Source organism: Monodon monoceros, unplaced genomic scaffold, assembly GCF_005190385.1.
Source record: "Monodon monoceros isolate NGI ecotype Baffin Bay Population unplaced genomic scaffold, NGI_Narwhal_1 Super_Scaffold_11, whole genome shotgun sequence".
In the NCBI taxonomy this organism is placed as follows: domain Eukaryota; kingdom Metazoa; phylum Chordata; class Mammalia; order Artiodactyla; family Monodontidae; genus Monodon; species Monodon monoceros.
The window spans coordinates 25394329-25410835 of NW_021703767.1; the positions used below are offsets into that span (position 1 = coordinate 25394329).

General features: G+C 34.1%; 1 protein-coding gene across 2 annotated transcripts in view; it reads left to right on the forward strand.

Annotated features, from left to right (window-relative positions):
* Nucleotides 1-16507, forward strand: part of TMPRSS15 (transmembrane serine protease 15) — a 131497-nt gene that overhangs the window by 25777 nt on the left and 89213 nt on the right. For both annotated transcript variants that reach the window (XM_029214683.1, XM_029214684.1), the window contains 2 exons: nucleotides 2757-2888; nucleotides 8872-8980. In XM_029214683.1, coding sequence (XP_029070516.1) covers nucleotides 2757-2888; nucleotides 8872-8980 — 241 coding nt within the window. The remainder of the gene's footprint in view (nucleotides 1-2756; nucleotides 2889-8871; nucleotides 8981-16507) is intronic.

Sequence of the window (16507 nt, forward strand, 5' to 3'; positions counted from 1 at the left end):
TGTTCTGAAGGAGCTGTTCCACTTGTAGATGTATTTCTGATGTGTTTGTGGGGAGGAAGGTGATCTCCATATCTTACTCCTCTGCCATCTTGAAGGTCTCCCCCCCATGTTGGTTTTGATATGAGGAATTTCTCTTTATTCATGGACCAAGACAGCTGAAGAGTGTTTATATACCAGAATCTGGAGATAGAGTACAGTCTTGACATAATATAATATTTCCACCTTCAAATCAAAATATTTCAAACTAGAGTCATTTTCTAATCCCACCAGCTGTTTCTCTTATAATCACTAACACGACTAATGACCGTTGGTAATTCAAGTGGCCACTCCAAAAGTGGACTTACCATCCTTAGCATCCCCTTAGCCACTGCTCTCTGGTCAGGGGCACATCTGGTCACTAAAGCTCATCAATTCTACTTATAAAATAGCAGTTGGAATATGCCCCATCTCTTCTGCAAGTGCAAGAGTTGAGTTCCAACCCTCATCAACTTTCACCTTGACCATTGAAACAGTTTCTCAATTGGTCTGCTCTGAAGAGATTCTCCACTTGGTCCTGGAATTGTCTTTATGGAAGATGGACTGGTCATATCACATATATATGTAAACACTTTCAATGCCATTGCTTATAGAAAAATACTTTAATATGTTAAAAGATTTTTAAAAAGTCCCCCAGAATTTGGCACTAAACTCCCTTCCTGCCATACCTTCAATTAACATCCCAACATCTAGATAGAGTCCTCTGTTCTGCATATATTAATATGCTCTTGTCATATCACTATGTATACATTTCACATACCTCTCTTCCTTGTGCATTTGTAAGCATCCTTCAAAATTTAGTTTATGTGAAGATGCTTTCAATCCCTGCCTCAGAAGGAAAATAATCCATTGTGTAGCCCAGTCTTTGATGTTCTCATATCACTTTTTTCTACATCATTTAAAAAATTTATTAGTTAATGAACCAGTCTCCAACTAAACTCCAAGATCCATGAGAATAGTCTCTGCCTTACTAATCCTTTTATCTCTATCCCTTAAAAATCCATGACACAAAGTAGAAATAAATACTTGTAGAGTGAATGAATGATCATTAATGAGATCAAAAGATCCCAAGGGGTGTCACTTGCCAGTGTGGTTTTAAAATTCACTCTATAAAGTTCAATAAGTAACAGACAAAATATGAAACATCAGGAAGTGAAGTTCCCATGAGAAGCATTAAATCAGACAAAATTGTAATTTTCCTAGTTATATCCCCAAATCTATTCTTATAGATGCTGAACACTTAGAATTCTATTAACTACTGTTAAAATGAGACTTAGAATTTCTAGAATAATGCCCTTTTTTCTCATTTATTTATTTATCAAGCATTTATGGAATACTATCAACACTATGCCTTTCATGGATTAGGGACTAAACAATTAAGGACTCTCTTGATGAGTATCTCATATATATCTCATAATATGCATATGTATTTATTCAATACAATTTTTATCAATTTTTATTCTCTTAAGTGGGAGTATTTTGTCATTTGGGAATGGCTCTGGTTTTTATCCTTTCCTATTTTAGATGTTAGGTGATCCTTGAATTTCCCAATGGTTTATATCCACGTTAATTACAGACAATTACAAAAGTCCAATTTAATTGTATATATACTCAGCAACCCTGTCCATAATGTTCCTAATTAAGTATTACCTTAGCAGATTTATTGACAGAAGCACTTTTCTTTCTCCAATTAATTTCTTGGAGTATAAGGAGAAATTTCAGAATCAAATATATGTTTAAAACCCAGCAGATGGCAGTGTAATGCTGGTTTTAAGATTAAGAGCAATAACAAAAAATGTTATTGAGCTTAAAGATTTTCCAAAAACTTTAAACTGTCATTGTTATTCTAATCATAGACAAAAAATATTCAAATTCTCACATTGCTTAGAAAAATAAAAACATATGTGTTTATCTAGTGGGCATACAAATATATTTTTAGAATTGCACCTAAAATTTCCCAGTCAATTTCTAGAAGTAAAATGTGTTTCTCAGTCCATCTCTATATCTAGAAATGTGGAAGAGGAGAAGGGGAAGGACAGGACAGGCTGAGAAGTACAAATTGATCAGATCATGGCCAGAGTATGGCATGGAGTCCTTCAGGGCCATGTTTGCACCTTTCCCCCTAAGAACCTCTGATTCAAGAAGCAAGGAGATATTGAACAGAAATAACCTTTGGGTTCCTCATGCTCAATGCGCTGGGAATTTTAAGTGTTTTATTTTACTATAAAATAGCTTTCTTTGACAAATTTTACTCTGCAGGATGCAAACCTTGACTTCAGCCACTATATTTTCAAATAATAAGTTTATAAGTAAACGAAGTGGCTACTAGATACTGCAGATGATGTGATACATATTCCAATAAATTGTCCCACATTACACATTACAATCCTAGGAGGTGTAAATATTGGTGACTAAATGTCCAAACTGTAGTACTGATTTGTCGAGGTTAAAAATCAACAAAATAAACATCATATTTGACATCTATGAAGAAATATGTATCATTTTTTCAAAATTTAACACTCTAATTTTTTACAAATGATCAATTTATTAAATGAAATATGTATTTCTTTTGGAAATTGAAATACACGCTTATAAGTAAGCATATACTTACCTAAATGACAAAAAATACATGATAATTATCCAGACATTGTACATATCTCATTAGTTGGAAATTAAATCTACTATGTGGGAAACTTATAAATCCAATCTTTTTTTAAAAGGAAATGTCTCAGTAGAGTGCCCACCTGATTCAAGGCTGTGTGCTGATGCTCTAAATTGCATAGCAATTGATTTATTTTGTGATGGAGAATTGAACTGTCCAGATGGCTCTGATGAAGACAATAAAATTTGTGGTAAGTGATGACCTTCCCTCCCTCTTCCCCCTTCTTTTCCATCCTCCCTCACTATGTACTCACACACACACACACACACACACACACACACACACACACACACACACACCCCTCAAGTACCAAAAACTACTGGAGAATGATATATCCCAATAGCCATGTTTATTATTTAATACAAAACTCCAGAAAATAATTATATTAATATTTCCTAAACTTTATCACATGACATTAAGCATATTAATTAAACAGAATTCCATTTGACAAGTGTAGAAAGAATGCTGTAGTTAATGTCTGGGGGAGGAGATTGGCATTATTTTTCATCCCATATTAAACTACTACAAACTATTATGAATTTGAACACTTTTTCACCATCTTATCATACTATTGGTCATTTTATTTTTGCTATTTTAACAGTTTCTAACTTAGTAATCACCACCCCTTAATTTTGATTGTTGTCTTTATTCACCTTTTGGCAAAGAAACAAAAGATATCTTAAAAACTGTACTGAGTTGTAGTTCTGTGAACAAGGGAAACCAGCTACAAATAAGATCTTCATGTTTGATCAATAAAATATCTGTGTTTTTTTTGTAAATTTTGGCATTTGTTTTGAGTGCTAAAAATTTTTTAAATCACTATTATTATTATTATTTAACACTTAAGTAGTACTTACTAAATGCCAAACATGGCTCTGAGTGATATAAACATATTTCTTCTTTGGCTTATGTCTTCATTTTATCACTGGGTAATATACACATGAAAGATTAACACGTAAATGTACATACAGATTGGTAAGGAATGTGAGGAACTATCTGAACAATTCTAATCTATAATTTGTTCTTGAAAAATTAAACAGCAGGAATTGAACAAATTTTTGGTGTGGTTTGCAATCAGTTTAAAAATTGACCATGAGTACCATTAGTTCCCAAAATGTGAAAAGGCTTTAGTTACAATTTGCTACACTTTGTTCTTCTATTATTTGTTACACTTTGCTCTTCTTGCTTGATTTTAATTGAAGATGAATGCTCCATTACCAACTGAAGTTTAAAAAATTACCTATACCCTCAGTATATACTTGGAAAGACAGGCAGTTGTTCTGTTTCCCAGAACCAACTCAAAAACTGGCAACTTGACTGAAGAGTCTTCTACTAAGCAATCCTAATTCAAATGTTCTTGGATAAAATTCAAACTTCAGAGTTTAACTACATACTTTGAAGTGCACTCAGAGCATATTGGAAGAAAGTGTAGGTTACAGAATATTTTTTAATCTATTTTATATAACTAAGTTACTCAAAGAAAGCAACATCCTATTTTGCTATGGTTTTCAGGCAGTTTTCAAAACCTTTTCACAGAGAATGTGATGCAAGTGTGCCATCATGAGGTAATAAAGGTGATGCTGATTTATATTTCAAAAATAATGTGTATCAAAGTGAGACACATACCTTTAAGCCTGTATAATGATGATCAATAACTTTAAATGGGGAAAAATATATAAGATGAATAATCAGAAAATGAACCACACCTATTATGTGCTCTTTACTGTCATGGAGTTTATAATTTTCATAATAAATTAGTATCCATGCATATCAAAAAATAACCATAGAAATACCCTATGTGTGGCAACTTGTCCTAAAACAAGTTATAAGGCCATGAATTATTTTTCTTAGTCATTCTAAACTCATGACATGAACCTCACTATTAGAACTGAATTCTCTAAATTTGCCTGAAAAACATAATCAAACTGCATTATTATTTTTCAATATCATGGAGGTTTTATGTTAATTTAAACAGTATCAATTCACCATCCATGTCACTAACTTTCTTAAGCCTCTGAATCCTCATTTGCCACTTTTTCTTGATTCTTATCTTTATTTGTGTTTTAAAGTTAGCATTATATCTATTTTTGAAAAATAATTTAAAGTTGTTGTGGAAAAAGTGGGCAAATCAATTACTCTACCCATCTAGGATTTTCAAGCATATATAAGTTGTTTTATTTATTATTTAATCATGAATGATTGTGAGTTCTTCACCTCAGCACCACCTCAAACTTCTATAGCATAATTTCTACATGAAAGCCCTGTCCATCAATCTACGTTCACTGAAAGATTATTTTAAGAGAATTCTCTATGTGAAACTGACCTTTGCTCTATCTCTTTTTTCTCCTCCAGCTGTGAGCTCTAATTCTAGTTTGTGTTATTAATGGAGTCATAATAATGTTGACTTGCTAAACAGCTTCTTTTACAGTCTTTAGTTATTTAGGTTTTCACAGCTTATAGTTGACTATAGCGGAACCAAGATTTCTTTAAATTGTTTTTTTCTTCTGATGAAAATTGCATCAGCAGGAAAGTTCACTTTTTAGCTGACCTATGAGAAGAAGAGATGCTGACTCATAGCCTTTAGGATAATGTTCAGGCCTGTTTGGAAGTTTGCAAGTGTCTCCATAGATTGTTTGCATGCACAATGTATGTGCATGCCTTATAGGTATGTGCACAATAGATGGGCAGAGATCATGTTTGATTTACGTTCCTAGAGAATTCAAAACCCTGAGAAAACACACAACTAATAAACATTGAGCCAGCAGAAGGAGCTCTAAGTGGGTCCTAAGAACACACCTATATGAATCCCATTCCATTACAGGCAATTTCAGATAGTGCAATAGAATAGCTGATATTATTTGGTAGGCTCATTGATCTCTCACTGAGAATTTTTTTTGATGCTACACTTAAAAGAACTTCATAGTCAAAAATTATAATCCTTAATACCCAGTAATCCTACTCAGCCATGGCTGGGTTATATCTGTTTTGCCAAAAGTCTGTCCTGCTTCATGACATGTAACATTAGGTTCTCCAGAAATATCCTGAAATTAAATGAAAGAATGTACGGGAAAGTCCCTAGCACAAGCCTATATCTTGAAATGATAATATTTTGGCATTCTGAATTTTGCTATTATAAGTAGTTCAATATTATTGTAATTTTATTTTAAATGTGTTCAGGAATATTCTTCTTAATCTTTACTTAAGTGCAGGAATTCCCAGAGGCCCTTTAGAGCAGAACTAGACCTGTAGATTATCCATTTCCACTAAAACTCAGCAACTTCATAGAAAACTGAACAGGCAAACTGATCATATTCTTAAGGGCAAGCTAAATATTATGATAAACAATCTTAGCAATGTAAGACAATTATAGTTTATTTATCACTTACGTTATAGTCCAAGAAAGATGGCAAGAGGCTGTGCTCTGCAGACATTCAGCATGCCGGTTCCTCCACCATCCCTTCTGTGCCAAGTTCTCCCCTGGATCCTTTGCAACCTGCTGAGAGACAATGGAAAAATGTTATAGAAGATCTTTTTAGAAATCATATCTGGAGATAAACACAATCACTTTCACTATAGTTTATTAACCAGACTCTGTCACGTGACCCATTTTAGGATATGCAGTCTAGTCATGTACCTAGAAAGGGACTGAATAAGGGTATGGCAAACATACAACAATCTCTGCCACCAGGGTCATCACTCAGCTTTTTGGAAATTTATGAACCCCATTGTACAGCCCAAAACTATTGATATCTTCCCCCCAAATATGTAGTGAGTGGACATGAAGAATTACTAAAGTGTCACCAGCTTTGCAAATAGGTTTTACAAATTCTAAAACCGGTCTTGTTTTTTTTCCCTTTTTCACTCTATCTTTTTTTGCTCCCTCCTGTTTGTTGTGAAGTGCTGTTGCAAACGTGATCTATATTCTAATTTTAAAAACACTGGACATGACAAATTCTTTTAATTTTCTGTTTCTTCTTTCATTTAAAATTTCTCTCTCTCTCTCTCTCTCTCTCTCTCTCTCTCTCTCACACACACACACACACACACACACACACACACACACATCCTGCTTTTCAATGACTGAGTGATGTCACCCTGATAGCTCTATATATTGCTGTATTAGGCTAATATTAGGTATTGCCTGGCTTTGAATCAACACTTGTAAGCTGGAAGAACTTATGTTAGTTAACTTACCCGCTCTGTACCTCAGCTTCCCCACCTAAAACTTCATAAATTTGTGGTGAAGGGGACATTAATACTTATATAATGACCTTAGAGCAATGCTGGAACATAATAAACATTCCACCAATGCTAACAGTTGTATTTTAGGGCTGGTAGGATTGATTGCTCTTCCTTACTGTGTTCCTAAGTGTCATAGTTTAAATATAAACTACTTATAATAGTGGTGGATTTTCTTGCACTGCCTATACTCTTGGAGCCCACATGTTTCTTGACAAACTGTGACTAAAAAGCTCCATATATCACTTAAAATACAAGCAGACACTATTCTTACTTTTATGGTCATCGAAGCTAAGGGATTTTCTCATTTATTCAGCGTGGTTTGTGATGCACAGAGAGTTAAGAGTGAAGAAGGAGATTATTTTTTTACAACTAGAAAATGATTTAGCTCTGCATTAAACAGACATATATTTTACTGTTTATCTTCAAATCATACAAATTAGCCTTAATTGTACTTTCTGCTCCAGCAAGTATTACACATAAGGTGATTCAGTTCTCTCAACAAGTCACAATTTTTTCTCTTTAATTTCCTGAAGTCTATGATGTTGGGTTATTATCTTTTCTGCTCTTAATTTTTTTCCCTTGGGAATTGGGCTGTAATAATCCAATGCATAATCCAATGCAATTAATTCCTAGGACATTATTCTTAAATGGACTTTGAATCTTAAAATTTATTTACCTTTCTTTATGCCTCTACCTTATATGCCTTTTAAAAATATACACCAAAAGTAGCAAAAAGCCAACCAAAATGTGGTATTTTTATCAAGATTTCTATGTGCTTTTCAATTTCTTTCTTCTGTTCATATAAAACATTTGATGTCATATAATAGCTTGTGTTTTATAACTTGGCAGAATTACTGTGTAATGTTACAGTGGGTTTTTCCATTTATCAATTTAGGATTAGCTTATTCTGCACTCAGATTCCAAGGGCAGCAATTTAATTTTGATAAATTTCCTTGATTTCCCTGCCCTCTATCAACACTTCCAACATACGAGGAATAAACAAAATACCAAAAGAAAAAGGACACATTCCAGGAGTCATTATTTTAGAATTATGGTGTCAACAGTAGTAAGAATATAGAAAATAACCTAAGAAAAGCTAAAGATTGTGAAAATCAAATCAGTTTTATTTTTAATGCATACTACACATAGCAAGTATAAAATAAAAAGCTACAAATTATGACTCCTCGTTCATGCTTTCAAGATTTTAATCTAGTAGGAAATGACTCAGATATAAATTAAGACAACTAGTAATTCATGACATTAAGGAGATGTAAGAGAAGTACATGAAATAAATGTGCTACAAGAATTAAAAGAGGAAAATGAGTTGTCACGGGAGAGAAAAACACACTCAGGAATATTGAATGAAAATACTGAGCTAGACTGTGAGTCCATACAAAAGGAGCAAAAGTGATGAAGGTTAAAAGGTGTGTGCAGTAGATTGAATGGAAGGATCTCTTCAGGCCCCTTGCACCATATGTATCATTTTCCTGGCCATTTTCTGATCATTTTCAGGAAAACATATCACTAGTGCGCATAGAGGAAGTTCACCCTAGCTCCAATTTAATGGGGAAAATAAAGCAAAAAATAGTAGTTGCTTCTTTAAATTGGAAGTTTACAATTAAGGTGTATTTGTTTTCTTACAAATATAAAAGAATATACTAAAAATGCAACTTAACTATGGGTATTTAGAAATAGAATGGTTTTCTAAAGGATCTATAATGGGTTGTGTAAGAGTATTTGAAAATAGCTAATAGATTTAAAACACGAAATCTGATCTATTTCCATTCGATCATTTTAGTTTTGTGAAATGGCCTCGTATAGATTTAATCATGAGTAGTCTATGAAGGTTCGTTAGGCAATTTGAATCCCATTTCATTTGAGAAACCCTTCCAAGATTGTTTTGTCTAATATTAATTGCCATTTTTTCACAGCCACAGCTTGTGATGGAAGATTTTTGTTGACTGGATCTTCTGGGTCCTTCGAAGCTGCCCATTATCCAAAGTCTTCTAATCCAAGTGTTGTTTGTCGGTGGATTATACGGTAATATACCATCTTCCATTCCATGTTCTTAAGTCATAAAGTCTTTCTCTGATGCAGTTAGTCTTACCATATTTAGTAATGTATTTATTTTTTGGACAATTTTTTTCATTAACTACGAAGCAAAGCCTTCCCAACTGATATCCTGTCCAAGAAATTTCTCTCTCATTCTTAACCTTTTAAAAAGGAATTTTGCCCTATGAACAATAAATGGGGCCATCTCATTGGGTTTTGTAGAAAGTTTTTTTTTCCATATAGTTGGCACAAATCAAATGCTGCCAAAATTAACAACATGCCTGTATGTCTGTGTATTGCAAGAAACTGTATTTCACTTAGCTGCATCTTAGCTACAGAGTAGTTCCTTTCTCATTATGCTTGCATCCATGTGAAATCTCCGATGGTGTGATTTGGTCATGGCAGATCAAGAGCTGGGAAACCCATTATACTCATCCTTTGTGTTGTATCTTGAATAACACTTAGTTCACTTACTATATATTTGACCTCCAAGTCTTAATTCAATTGACAAATCCAATCATTATGATGATCAAAATAATCAAACTGCTGATAGCTTGTCTACTTTAATATTTGCCTAAACGTTTTTCACAGAGGAGTAGTACCTAATGTTTCTCTCAGATATTTCAAGGTAAAGATCATTTGTACTAGAATAAATATAAGGAGCTCTGAAATAAACTCATTACAATGTTTTTAAAAGTACAAGATTTCTCACAGCTTTAAATAAGTTAAGATGCAAGTAAATTTCCCCCAAAATATACAGTTGACCCTTGACAACAGAAGGCTTAGGGGGTGCCAATAGCCCATGCAGTCAAAATCTCCATATAACATTACAGTTGGCCCTCTGTTCTATGGTTCCCCAGGGTTTGTGTAGTATGCATTTATTGAAAATATCCACATATGAGTGGATCCACACACTTCAAGCCAGTATTGTTCAAGAGTCAACTGTATATATATATTTTCTATTAAGCCACTGAACATTTTTCCCCACAGAGCATTCAGCACAAGTGCTCTGTGGAATTCATTTTGAGAAATGCATTCTAGTTCGTTCATTTTTCTTAACAGCTGGATGGAATTATGGTTTACCAATATGACCTACTATATATTTATTTTAATCATTGTGATAACTCACTAGAAAATGGGGAGTCAATATAACAGCTGGTTAGAGAAGGCTAAAAGACAGAGCTTTGGGTTCTTGCCAAACAAATGATAGGAAATGGCCCCATAAAGACTCACAAGAGTTGTTTTCCTGAGTAGACATATTCCAGAGATGAGATGAGGTATGAAGGGAAGATTGTTCTAAGCACATTTACTTGACATTATTCAGGAAACCAAGAACATCTTGTTCTGCTTAAATAATTTCTATTTTGGAGCTCAGCCTCATGTAAGTCATGTGATATAACTAAGAGCACTATTTCCTTTTTTTCATGCTCTAAAGAACTTGTTACTTGTGTTCCAAAGATAAGATTTTGTATTTAAAATGGCAGTTCTAGGTAATTCTTGTCAAGTGAAAACTTAAAAATTTAGAGGACATCATTTCTAATATAATCACATCATATTTAAAGAGAAGCATTTATAAATGGCTATTAACATTGTTCATAAAAAAATGAAAAATATTCAATTCTTTACCTAAAATGCCAGCAGAAAAGCTTAGAAAAATCTTAAATTACTTCCTTTGAAAATTGAAAGAAAATGAATTCTAACTGATCTACATTCCTAACTACACAGTGATTTCTTCATGTGATCTTTGAAATTTTATTAATACTAAATAATGATAATTTAATTGTTCAATCCACTTCTTAGTAGAGCTAGGTCAAAACTACAGGGAGGTCTTATAAGCAGATCACAATAAACTTTTGCTATAATAGTACCTAATATCATTTATGTAATAATCACACTATGTTAATTAAAGATTTGTATGGTTCTATTCTTTTTACTTCTTTTTCCATCACTTAATTTTTAAAACTATTTTAAGAAATCCACCATTAATCTAGGGATGATTTTTAAAACCTATAGAATCTAAAATAAATAAATACTGTACTTCATGATAAAATTATGATTTAAAATTATATAAATAATCTAAGTGTATTTTCTTCTCAAAACTGATTACTACATTAGAGATGTATTAGACCTGATGGTTTGTTTTTCCTAATGGTGATCAAAATGGGGTTAAGACAATAATGTTTCTTACAAGCTTGGAAGACCAAATAACTAGTGGAGAAATGGTTAAGATGCAATTAAGCTATATTTTGAGATTATATTAAGACAACATGTAGCAGAGTGTCAGTGATGGAGAATGTGAGCACTGGAGACTGTCGGCATGGGTTTCAAATCTGGCTTCTTCAGATTCAAGATATGTGATCTCAGACAAATAACTAAATCTCTTAGACAAAATTTCTACATCTATAGAGTTCAATATCTCTAACTACAGGGGTCAAAGTCATTATGAAAAGTAATATTGAATGTAAAACACTTAGCACTCTATTATATGCTCAGTAAAAATGGGCTCTAAAAAGAGTAGCTATTGATACAAAAATGTAAAATATAAAAATTACATTTAGGAAATTATCCTTCCCTTCAAAAATTCAGAAGGTAACTGTGGTTAATATTATAAAAACATCAGATATGATATTCTACAATTAATCTCACCTTTATAAATGCCTTTGTTTTTTTTGCAAATAAGTTGGCTTTTCTGAAACAGAAGAAAGTAGAACACAGTATGCACTCATTTCTCTCCTCTACCTATCTACTTTGAAAAAGTAAACAGCTTCTGAACACAAAGTTTCCTAGGAAGCTCCTCTTGCATCCTTTAGTTTCTTGAAAACAACATCACTTGTTAAAAAAACAAACAAAACAAACAAGCAAACAACAACAACCAAAAAAACCTCACTGTTTTCTTGCCTGGAGACACCAAAACTTTCATTAAAATAAGAGAAACCATCCCTGAAGGCAGCTTATTTCTTCTTCCTCTGTCTTCTTCAGTTTTGATGCTGGATTTCCTAAAGTTCTCACTAGCAGGCTCACTTTCCACGTGGCTGAAGAGACCTAACGGAGGTAGAATTTTTTTAAACAGCTGCCATCATCTGCTTTTCTCTCCTTCTCTCAGTCTGCTCTGGGAGTATCTCCTGCTCCCTCATGTTGATCTCCTTCCACCCCTGTCAACCTCCTGTGGTTACTAAATACATCTGAGGGTAGCCCATGAGTGTGGCATCTTCTGCATCTTCCTATCTTCCTCCAGTGGCCCTCAAACCTAAGAGCACATCACAATCGCTCCTGGAGTATTTAAAAACGTACATCCCCAAATCCATTCCAGAACCATGGAATCTGATATCCAGGGTTGAGGTCCCTGTGTCAATATTTTTTAAAACCAACCCACCATTGTTCTAACCTCGCCTTCCTGACAGCAAACACTGGTCATATCCAAAAACCTGGGTTACTGCTTACATGTCTTTTAATCCTCCCCTGCTAGTCGCTGCCATTGCAATTCTGTCAACCACACTCCTTGAAGACTAAACTTTAGCCCTGCCTCCAGCTCCTCATCAGGAATCTAATATGTTTGCCAAACCTCAGGTCTTGCCCCAAATGGACATTTCCCAACCATGAAACTTAGAGTTTCAAAATTAACTACATTTGTGATGAATGTCCCCAGTTTACCAACTGATCAAGGTACTACTGATAACTTACTGAAAATCCAAACTTGCCATGCCCCTGGGCAGGAGCCATGATTCCATCAGCAGCTTCCACAGCCAGCCTCTGAAGCCAAGTATCTTCTCAGTCTCCTTCTTGGCTTTGGAGACTAGATCTCTCCCTATTATCCACCCTTTCAATATTCAACCAGCTTCAATATTTTCTATGCTCTGCTTTAATTGTTTGGCCTTCCTCCTTTTTGCAGAGTTCAGGGGAACCTTGTACCTCCAAAACACTAAAGAATTATTCACATTTCTGATCCTACACTTCAGTGAGACAGTAGAGTTATAAATAGGCATTGCCCTAGACACCTTTTCCCAAAACTGAAAATTAAAATTTGAACATTTTTCCCCATAGAGCATTCAGCATAAGGTAGACAAGCCATTGGCAACTTGATTATTTTGATCATCATAATGATTGGATTGGTCAACCAAATTGAGAGCTTGAAGGTCAAATATATAACAACTGATCCAAATTTTATTCAAGATTTAGCACAAAGGGTGTATATACAGGGTGTTCTCAGCTTTTAATCTGCCGTGACTAAATCACACCATAGGAGATTTCATACAGATGTTGGCATAATGAGATAGGAATTATTCTGTAGCCAAAAAGTCTCAGCTTTTGTTCCCCCACAGATATGTTGATTTAACAGCAAAATGTGAACCAAAAGTCATTTATGGGAATTCCAGAATTCAGTTAAGAAGTTGAATACCCCAGGTGAACACAAAGCCAAGGACAGCTGCACTGAAATGGACAAGAAGATCAAGTTCATTTTACCCTCCATCAACTCCTTCCCCAACACAGCACAGCTCAGCACAAGTCTTGACTCACTACTTCTTCCTTGGAAGGAAAAAGAAGGATGAAACATGCATCCAGTGTCCCAGCTTCTCCAAGAGCTGCCTAAGGGACTAGTTTCTGTCTCACCTCATATGGATAAGTGATGGAACTGGTATTGTTTGGATGCCTGAGAGATACTGAGAACAAAGAGAAGTGGATACAGCTTGCTATGGCCAGCAAGGCTTGATACAATTGGGAGAAAGTGCACAATTCAAGGCTTCTCCCTAAGGATGGAAAGAAAGAAGTGCAGCACGCTTCCAACATTCTGTTTCAAGAGCTTCCCCAGCAACGGGTATATGTCTTGCATGAATGTGGAGCTAATGAGCCAGCACAATTTGCATGGACTCTGGCTGCAGAGAACAAGGTATAGTTGGGTGACTTGCTGTGGTAGGACCAGAGAATATGCAGTGCCACATACAGACACCAGAGAGAGCAAAAAATTAGACACCACTGAAAAAGAAACTTACAAGGTTCTAATTGCTCTTGAACAGTCAATGGATCTCATACTAAATCAAAAAGGAAATTAGAAAATGTCTTGAAGCAAATGAAAAACAACAACAACAGCAACATACCAAATCTTATGAGATAGAGAAAAAGAAGTGCTAAGTGGAATAACCTAGAAGAAAAGGATAAATCCCTAGAAACTTACAATCTACTAACACTGAATCATAAAGAAATACAAAATCTGAACAGACAATTTACTAGTAAGAAGATTGAATCAGTAACCAAAGACCTCCCAACAACAAAACCATGACCCACTGGTTTTACTGGTGAATTCTACCAAATATTTAAAGATGAGTTAATACTAATCTTTTTCAGACTCTTCCAAAAATTGGAAAAGAAGAAACACTCACTTTGATACCAAAGCCAGACAAAGTCACCACAAGAAAAGAAAACTACAGTCCTGATAATATACCCCTGAAAATATAAATGTACAAATCCTTAAGCAAAATACTAGCAAACCAAATTCGATGGAAAATTAAAAGGATTATACACCATCACCAAGTGAGATTCATCTCTGGGATGCAAGGATGTTTCAATATATAAAAATCAATCAACTTGATACACCACATTAACGGAATAAAGGCTAAAAATCACAGGATCTTCTCAACAGATTCAGAAAAAGCTTTTGACAAAATTCAACACCCTTTCATGATAAAAAAACACTAAGCAAAATAAGGATAGAAGGAAATTACCTAAATCTAATAAAGGTCATGCAAGAAAAGTTAAGAGTAAATATCATACTCAATGATGAAAACGTAAAGGCTTTTCCTCTAAGATCAGGAACAAAACAAGGATGCCCCCTCTCACCACTCTTATTCAACTTAATACTGGAAGTCCTAGCCAGAGCAATTAAGCAAGAAAAAAAAAATACAATATATCCAAACAAGAAAGGAAGAAGTAAGATTATCTGTTCACAGGTGGCAAGATCTTATATATAGAAAACCATAAATTCCACAAAAAAACCTGTTGGAAATAATAAAATAATTCAACAAAGTTACAGGATACAAAATCCACATAGAAAGATCACTTGTGTTTCTATACACTAATCATCCAGAAAGGAAATTAAGAAAACAGTCCCATTTACAATAGCAGTATAAAGAATAAAGTACTTAGGAATAAACTTAATCAAGGAGGTAAAAGACACAGTGAAAATAATAAAACATTACTGACTGAATTTAAAGACAAATAAATGGAAAGACATCTCATGTTCATGGATTTGAAGACTTAATATTGTTAAAATATAATAATGTAATATAATAATGTCCATATTACTGAGCATGATCTATAGATTCATCACAATCTCTATCAAAATCCCAATGATTTTAAAAGAAAAAAGAATCCTAAAATTCATATGGAACCACAAAGGACCCCAAATAGCCAAAACAATCTTGAGAAAGAGAACAAAGCCTCATACTTCCTGATTTCAAAATATATTACAAAGCTACAGTAATCAGTACCAGTATAGTACCAGCATGAAAATAGACATACAGACCAGTGAAACAGAATAGAGAGGTCACAAATAAGCCCACACATATATGGTCAAATTATCTTTGACAAGGATGTCAAAACTACACAACGGGGAAACAATATAGTCTCTTCAACAAAGGGTGTTGGTAAAACTAGATATTCAGATGCAGAACAAAATTGCACCTTTACCTTACACCATACACAAGAAATAAACTCAAAATGAATTAAAGGCTTAAACATAAAACCTGAAATCATAAAACTCCTAGAAGAAAACATAAAAGGAAAGCTTCATAACATTGGTCTTCACAATGATTTCCTGGATTTGAAAACAAAAGCACAGGCAGCAAAAGCAAAAATCAACAAGTGGCAATATATCTCATTAAAAACCTTCTATACAGCAAAGGAAACAACAGAAAACAACAGAATGAAAAGGCAACCTAAGGAATGGAAGCAAATATTTGCAAACCATATATCTAATTAGGGTTAATATCCAAAATATATAAGGAGCTCCTACAAAACTCAATAACAAAATAAACCAAATAAAAAGTGGGCAAAAGACTCAAATAGATATTGCTCAAAAAAAAAAAAAAAGGCATACAAATGGCTAAAGGGCATCGCTCAACATAGTAATCATCAGGGAAATGCAAATCAAAATCATAATGGCCATTACCAAAAAAACAGAACATTATAAATGTTGGTGAGGATGTGGGGAAATTGGAACCCTTGTGTGCTGTTGGATGGAATGCAAAATGGTGTAGATAGTACGGAAAACAGTATGAAGGCTCCCTAAAGGCATAAGAAATAGAACCACCATATGATCTAGCAATCCAATTTCTTGGTATTTATCCCAAAGAATTGAAGTCAAGATCTCTAAAAGATACACACTCCTATGTTCGTTGCAGCATTATTCACAATAGCTAAGAGGTGGAAACAACCTAAATGTTCATTGACAGATGAATAGATAAAGAAAATGTGGTGTATACATACAGTGGAATATTATTCTGTCATTAAAAGAAGGAAATC